The 7,698-nt window shown below is 48.9% G+C and overlaps 2 protein-coding genes across 2 annotated transcripts; one reads left to right on the top strand and one right to left on the bottom strand.

The window, feature by feature from the left end:
• Positions 1–752: 752 nt before the first annotated feature.
• LOC140219426 (putative nuclease HARBI1) lies at positions 753–3,693 on the top strand. Its single transcript, XM_072289219.1, has 3 exons — positions 753–1,522; positions 1,613–1,754; positions 2,268–3,693. The coding sequence occupies exons 1-3, from the start codon at positions 977–979 to the stop codon at positions 2,765–2,767; spliced, it is 1,188 nt and encodes a 395-aa protein (XP_072145320.1). The 5' UTR covers positions 753–976; the 3' UTR covers positions 2,768–3,693.
• LOC140219427 (uncharacterized) lies at positions 3,689–7,066 on the bottom strand. Its single transcript, XM_072289221.1, has 5 exons — positions 6,648–7,066; positions 6,476–6,584; positions 6,145–6,262; positions 5,396–5,781; positions 3,689–5,000 (listed from the first exon to the last, which is right to left on the bottom strand). Exons 1-5 carry the CDS (start codon positions 6,911–6,913, stop codon positions 4,752–4,754), a joined length of 1,128 nt encoding a protein of 375 aa, XP_072145322.1. The 5' UTR covers positions 6,914–7,066; the 3' UTR covers positions 3,689–4,751.
• Between the last annotated feature and the right edge of the window lie 632 nt (positions 7,067–7,698).

The raw sequence follows: 7,698 nt of genomic DNA, 5'->3' as shown, positions 1-7,698 counted from the left end.
TCACATAAGATATAAATTGACATATCAAATTTATCCGCTTTGAATGATCTAACTGATGCCGTTTACAGAAGCCTGGTATCTGATATCTGTTTGTGATGCCGAGCTATTAATTTATAAACTTCGTGCGTCTATTTCTTTCGAACTTTCGAATTTTGAAAATTGTTTTCACAAAATTGAGGTCCTAAACCGAAATTCAGCTTCCAACAGTCACTAGAACTTAACTTTCTCTCTCAAATGCAACAAATTTCATTAAAGGGGATGGGACACCAAATTTTGAGGCTATAAAAAGCATGTTGTAGGCTGCTTCCGTATGCAAGGACACCCAGAACGAGGTGGCCCGCAAACGGCAAACTGCGTGCGGCGAGTTGCCGTGCGGACAGGCCTTTACACGTTTCAGTGCACATGTAACACTAGCCGGCCGACTCCGAAAGGGACCAGGATATGCGGCGTTCGTGTTGTCCGCTTCTCTCCTCGCATAGTCGCATAGTTCGGCAGCTCGGAGCGGACTCTCCTTCGCTTGGCCTTTCCACGTTACCGGCCCGTCCACGTTACCGGCACGGAAACTCGCCGCACGCTGTTTGCCGTTCGCGGGCCACCGTGCGACGGCGGTTGTGCTCGCGAACGGCGAGATTTCCTTGCCGTAGAGAGGACGGGCCCGGGACCAATTTGTGTGGCAGCCGTTCGGCGAAGCGGCCAATCAGCGACCGAGGAGTTGTCACTCTGGCACCGACGGCAGCTCCACCGCCTCTGGGGTGCGATTTTGTAGCAATTCTATTACTTTTTCCATGCCTTTTGCCGCCATCACTGAGCAGCCATTGGTCGAAAATGACCGGGCCGCGCCCATTTTGTCTGTCAATCACGCGACGTCAGGAACCCGCAAAAACTGTAATCGTCATCGTGACGTTGAGGCACTCATTATGCGGAGCAAAAGGCACGGATTTTTGGAACGGCCTGAGGCAGGGTCGTTTCCGAAGGCATGAAAAAAATGGCCGCCCCTCTGATCGCTATGGCCGTGGCTCTTCGCCGTCGCCGACGTGAACAGGGAGAGCCAGACGACGCGTTTGACATGCCGGATGACCATTTTCGACGGCGTTTTCGCCTCTCGAAGGGAACGGTGCGGTTGTTGTGCGAGGAACTGGCGGGGGAACTAGAAGCTGAGCGAGCGACGGGACTGTCGGTGGAGCGGAAAGTGTTGTGTGCGCTGCGCTTCTTTGCTACCGGGAGCTTCCAAGCGTCCGTTGGGAGCGAGGAGACGATCCGTGTGTCGCAGTCGACGGTGAGCGAGTGCGTGCGACGTGTGGCAGAGGCTGTCGTGAACGCAGGGGCCCGCAACAAGTGGGTCCATTTTCCAAAGACAGCTGAGGAAAAGGCAGCCGTGAAGGAGGGTTTCCTTCGGCGCGGCGTTATCCCCGGCGTCATCGGATGCGTAGACGGCAGCCTCATAGCCATTATCGCACCCAAGGGTGAGCGCAAGGCTGTGTTCATGTGCCGCAAGGGATACTACGCCCTCAACTGCATGTTCGTAAGTAAAACTCACGTTTTCTGCGATCCTTTTTGAAAGTTACGTTGCTCTTGCCAACGGGCACTTTCTCTGGTTTACGTTTTACCTCAGATCTGCGACGCGGACATGAAAATCTTGGCCTTGGACCCTATGCGACCGGGGTCGGACCACGACGCTTTTGTCTGGCGGACGACATGGTTGCGCCGGCGGTTCCAAGCGGGGCGCATCGTGAATGCCGGGGAATACCTCCTCGGTGAGAAAAAAACATTTTTTTTTTGGCGCAGTCACGCTTCAGCAGCGCAGAACGCCGTGTCCGCTCCAACCCAAAGTTTTAACCAAACCACAAGAACATCAGTAATTCCGGAGTAAAAAAAGAAAATTAAGACATTGACTGCCACCATTGGCAATGTTCGAAGTGTTAAGTTACAAGCACATTATGTGTCTGCGAGGAGCTGACGAAAGCAACACGTATTAGTGCTTTCTGCACCCAGTGACTGCCAGAAGCAGAAGAAATGAACACACATTACTGCTACTATTGTCATTGATAGCACCAACAAGTGTTGATTTCTTGTTTGTGGCAGGCACCGCGTACACTTGTAAATTGGTTAAGAGTTTGTGACGGGTATGGACATGCTCAACTCATGCTTTTACTTGGGACTTGCAACCCTGAAGTCTACCTTTGTTGAATGATGCTGTAGCTTTCCTCAGTTGACAACTTGCCTCTCGTCAGCGGAGTACTCAATGTACTATTTCCATCTTTGTGCAGGTGACAGTGGCTACCCCTTGGAGCCGTGGCTCCTGACCCCGGTTCCTGGCCATCCTCCAGTGCACACAGCCGAGGGGCAGTACAACACAGCACATGCCGCCATGCGTTCCGTAGTGGAGAGGTGCATTGGGCTCTTAAAGAGCCGTTTCCGCTGTCTTCAGCGATATCGCACCCTCCTCTACGAGCCGGAACGTGCAGCCAACATTGTCGCGGCATGTGCTGTGTTGCACAACCTTCGCCTTTCTGAAGGCGACGAGTCAGGCGATGACAGTGATGACGACAGCAGCAGCAGCAGTAGTAGTAGTGAGCTTGACAATAACGGCGACCCCACGCCACACAGTCTGCCCCGTAACACTGGCTCTAGAATGCACTACTTGAGAGGGCGGGCTGTTCGCGACAATGTCATTGGCATGTTTGGCACAACCCGTGCGCAGCACATGCGTTATTTGAGGAGCGTGCGGCGGCAGCTGCGACGTCAACAGCAGCGTCAGCATCGTTAGGTGCATGCACACAGTTTTAAGTAATTGCATTGTGCATTTCATGCTGTGAAATTGCAGATACATTTCCCGTGCTAAGTTGTAGTTGATGTCTGCGTAATGCAAAGCATTCATGATTTGTTGAGAAATGTAAAAGTTGTTAAAAAAATTAAATTATGGGGTTTTACGTGCCAAAACCACTTTCCGATTATGAGGCACGCCGTAGTGGAGGGCTCCGGAAATTTCGACCACCTGGGGTTCTTTGACGTGCACCTAAATCTAAGTACACGGGTGTTTTCGAAATGCGGCCGAGATTCAATCCCTCGTGCTCAGCAGCCTAACACCATAGCCACTGAGCAACCACGGTGGGTACATAAAAGTTGTGTAGTGAAGGGTTATGTAAAGCCTGCACTTATAGTAAGTAAAACAGTATCGTTAGAGGTGACACATGAGATTGAAAGCAAGCTAAAAATAAGTGCATATTCAAAGTGTCTGCCACAATTTGCTTGTTGCTGCTGTCGTCATCTAGATGCATGTAGCCTGATTCTTACTCGTATCCCCTTACGCATTGATGGACATAAGCGCCTGTCTCCTCACTTTCTACTAGCACAGAGAAGCTCACAGAAGCCAAGATGTACAGTGCACGTCACACCTTCCGCTCCATGGAACGTGCTGTTGCACGCGCAGCTTCTAGGTCCTCCACCATTTTGTCTCGCAACAACGGCAAAGTTCCTTTCGAGTGACGAAAATGCCGTCCAACTGGTCATCCGACATGTCAAACGCTGTGGCTCCCGCGAAGTGTGTGCACGCACGAGCAGTTGACAGATTTCAACAAAGTGACCTCACTTGTATATAGCAGAACTCAGCAATGTTAAACAGTAATATTTGTACAGTGCAAGCTAGCACTAGAAATGTGGTTGCGATGTGTAAATAAAAGCACTAGAGGAAAACTGCACCTTTCTGTATTTCAGCCTTCAACATACACTTGTTTATGTACACATCACATGCGACAGTCTCTACATTGAAGAAGTGTGAGAATCATGAGTACTCAGTAGTAGAGACATTATGCAACATATCACAGACATGTTGGAATAAATATCGGATCACATTGTTCTTGCATCATAATATATCACAGGTAACGGCATGCATCGTTTAAGAAAACTGTTGTACACTGCACAAGTACACAGTAATAACAACTGGCTTAAACTGCACCAGCAACAGAAATGAGCAGGTGCTTAAATCACATGCCAACCGAATATTTATCACAGCGAAATGTATAGGTACATCACTACATGTGAAAGGAACATGCTGTTGTGGTGCTCAAAGTGAAAGAGCCATAGCACCATATTATGATATTCAGTAAGACAAACTGCATAAATATTACACACAAATTGCACCACAAGGGCTAAAATACAATGTATCACAACCTGAAAGATTACTGAATGACAACAAATTGTTTGATAATGAGACAGATGTGCAAGAAAAGAGACATTCCAGCTCAGTACGTAGTGACACAAACAAATATGCATATGCAACAAACAAAAAATAAACATTACAAATGAAAAGAAGGAGCATAGGCAAGGAATTTTCATAACTTTTTTCTTTTTTGCTGTGTATATTGACAGGTTGCTTTCGACATTATAGTAAGGCCTGAAAATTTCACCATTCGATGACAAGGATTAAATTGTAGAACACTTGCAGTGTGGCGTCGTGCTTAAATTGACATGACAATAACTAGGCACCTCAAAATTGCAGTGCCACAGTCGGAATGCCCACACACACCAGGCCTACAGGCACTTTTGCAGGTGAGCCTGATGGTGTGCACGCTCTTATGGCTGAAGTAAACCTTGAAGAAAAAATTCATGCTGCAACGGCTATGCTACTTATGGTTGCATTAAAGGGTGACTTCAGCAATTATTTATTTGCAAACTAGCAATATTTGCCCTTCATATCATTAATACATCAGCAAATTTTAAGATAAGTTACAAATTCCTTGCCTATGCTACCTTTAATTATGTGGGGCCTGAGAGGGGGGAGGGGCTTGGCTGCCACCATGCCCCAGTGCAGCCAGCAGCAGCTGAAGCAGGCGCTCGTTGGTCTCGTGCGACCGACGCGCCACTTCGAGGCGTTGCCGCTGCACTTCGAGGCGCTGAGACTCCACTTCCCGCATTGCCGCCACCTCCTCCCCGAGGTGCCGCAGGCTCTCCATGTGGGCCTCGTGGTGCTGCCGCAGGCTCTGCAGGTGGGCCTCGTGGTGCTGTTAGCAAAGATGTGTAATTAGTTTAATTACAGAAGCTCAGTAACAGGGCCTTTGTGTGTTGCATTCATCCCCATTTGCAGGCTATTGTCTTATCATTGTATATTCAAACACTGGAAATATCTTTCTGGCCCATCAAACTTGTGCCGTCGCATTCCATTAAGAAGTGTTACATTGCTATACCTGCTTCCTTGAATTCAACGCCACTTTTTTCTTTTTGCCACATAATTGCGTACATATTTACACATGTTATATCACGCGAATGTGTACAAGATATCACCACAGGACTACACGTATACATTATGCTTGTTCACTGATTAATATAATTTTTAGAGAGGTCATATGCTCATCAATTTCATACGCAGAAAAATATACATCTGTGGCCTTGCACATACCTGCCGGTTTTGTTCCAGCAGTTGTTGGCGGAAGCGAGTGTCCTCTTGAACTCTGGCTTCCTCCAACTGGCTCTGGCGAACGTATGCGGCAGTAGCCGTCATCACAGCACCATCAAGTTCCTGCTGCCTGGGCTGTCTACGGGGTGCCCGTGGCTCTCGAGGGGTAGGCTGCGGCACCTGGGGGGTAGGCTGTGGCACCTGCGGGGTTGGCTGCGGCACCTGTGGGGTTGGCTGCGGCACCTGCGGGGTTGGCTGCGGCACCTGCGGGGTTGGCTGCGGCACCTGCGGGGTTGGCTGCGGCACCTGGGTGGTAGGCCGCGGCACCTGGGTGGTAGGCCGCAGCACCTGGGGCGTAGGCCGCAGCACCTGGGGCGTAGCCGGTGGCTCTTCATGCAAGGCAAAAGCAAAGACTGCTCATTCACTGTTATCCGACCTACACAGATTGATTGTCCTAACCAGTCACTTTGAAATGTCATTATAGCTGCATAGCTACAATAATGATACACAAAACAGGTAGTTAGAGCAAAAGATGCCACAGAAAGTTGCTGGTAGCAGTAACCCATAAGAAGCACAAGGAATCTCTATTACAACATCAAGTCATTTGTAGTCTTGCATTTCTCCTTCATGAATGAGAGCTGGATGTTGGACACAAAGGTAATAACAGCAGAGTGACGTACTTTACTTCATAGCAAGATCATACAGCAACTGCAAACAACAATGCTACTACAAAAGCTAGGTCACTGCCTTACGTGTAAGGCCACTTGGCCCAGCAACAGCTGCAGGGCCCGACACCACGAAAGCAGTTGTCGCTGGTAGATTTCTGCGGGAACCGCTGGGCCCTGCAGCTTCCTCTGAACTTGCCTCGTCCTGCAATCAGAGTAGTGTTCAGACATTGCGAGCAGTGTGTGCAATGCGCATCATGTACACAAGTTGCTGCTCAGAGTACATAACCTATATTGTCACTTGCACAAAAAAAAGGGCTTAAAAATTTTGCAATATTGTGTTCCAATGTAATGCTGAAAATTTGTGAGGTCACAGCAGGTCACACAAACAACACTTTTTTAAATCCAATGTACGCACCTCGCTATCGGGGAAGTACTCAGGGGGGGAAACAAGGACCCCTCCTGTCCTCATAAGGACGTCGAGGACGCGGCCGTCCACGCCACCCACTTTGCCACCTCCAGTAGCCCTGCAAACACGGCAGCAACGACAACGTGGAACTACGTTACTGTCAGCATCATTAGAAGCTCACCTCTTCTCGCTCGCGGCCCTGGCCGCTTCTTTTTTCGCTTTATGGGCCATCTTGGCCCAATGGTTCCGCCAACGGCTGGTGGCCTTTACGGCTGGCCCCTGTGCGTTAAGCACCGCCGCCACCTCCTCCCACAGTTCGTTTTTTCGAGCAGCAGTCATACGTGGCGAGAACTCTGTAGAAGCTCTCGCCAGGTATGGGTGCTGCTCGATGAACTGCACGAGAATAGCCGCCTGCTCTTTGGACACCCGCGGCCCTTTTGCTGCCATTTTCTCTTTGTCAAATTGGGAATTTCAGCCGGCCCGCAGCACAGTAAGAAATTTAGAGGCAAACATTCTGTCTAAGCTAAGCGCCTGCATAAAGTGCTCACTACGACTTATTTCTGCCTTTTTATACCACTAATGTAAAAAAAGGTGAAGTCACTACTCACATTTAATGTTGTAGCAGCTTCTTTCTCGGAGCGTATCAGTGCAGGAAGTATTACCGATGCAGCGATAACTTTAAGGAAGCTATCGTTATGTCATGGCGGTGCCCTATGGAAAATGCCTTGACAGTTCTCGATCCACTATGTTGCAAAGTTTCACCTCGGGGGCTACGGATAATTCTTCTTGGCTCTTCCTAAAGAAGAAATTATCACACGTCAGACATGCAGCGAAAACCACACGACAATGCAAGCACTACACGAGCAATAATTACTCACCTCAATCAGTATCTGACGGGGGCGGGGCCGCAATTACGGGCACGCAAGGGGCTGTCAGCTGTTCAGACAGACACGCTAGGGGCTGTCAGCTGTTCACAGGTAAACAAAGGCTGCCATTTTGCTTGCGCTCAACGGCATGGATTGGATGCACATCCGACTACTATGTGGCTACGACTTCAAAAATAGAGCACTTGCGTTTGCATTTCTTTGGACTGCGGCAGCTTTTGCGTTGTACTGTAACAAAATGAATTTGCTTTACGCAGCATGGAAGTCCGCTTTTATTAAGTGCCGTTTTACAAAACAAATTTGCTATACAGTCCCGGAAAAAGAGAAGAGAATACGAAAGAAACATCC

The sequence above is a fragment of the Dermacentor andersoni genome, chromosome 1 (genome assembly GCF_023375885.2).
Source record: "Dermacentor andersoni chromosome 1, qqDerAnde1_hic_scaffold, whole genome shotgun sequence".
Classification (NCBI taxonomy): Eukaryota; Metazoa; Arthropoda; class Arachnida; order Ixodida; family Ixodidae; genus Dermacentor; species Dermacentor andersoni.
This window is presented reverse-complemented; position numbering and strand designations above follow the sequence as displayed.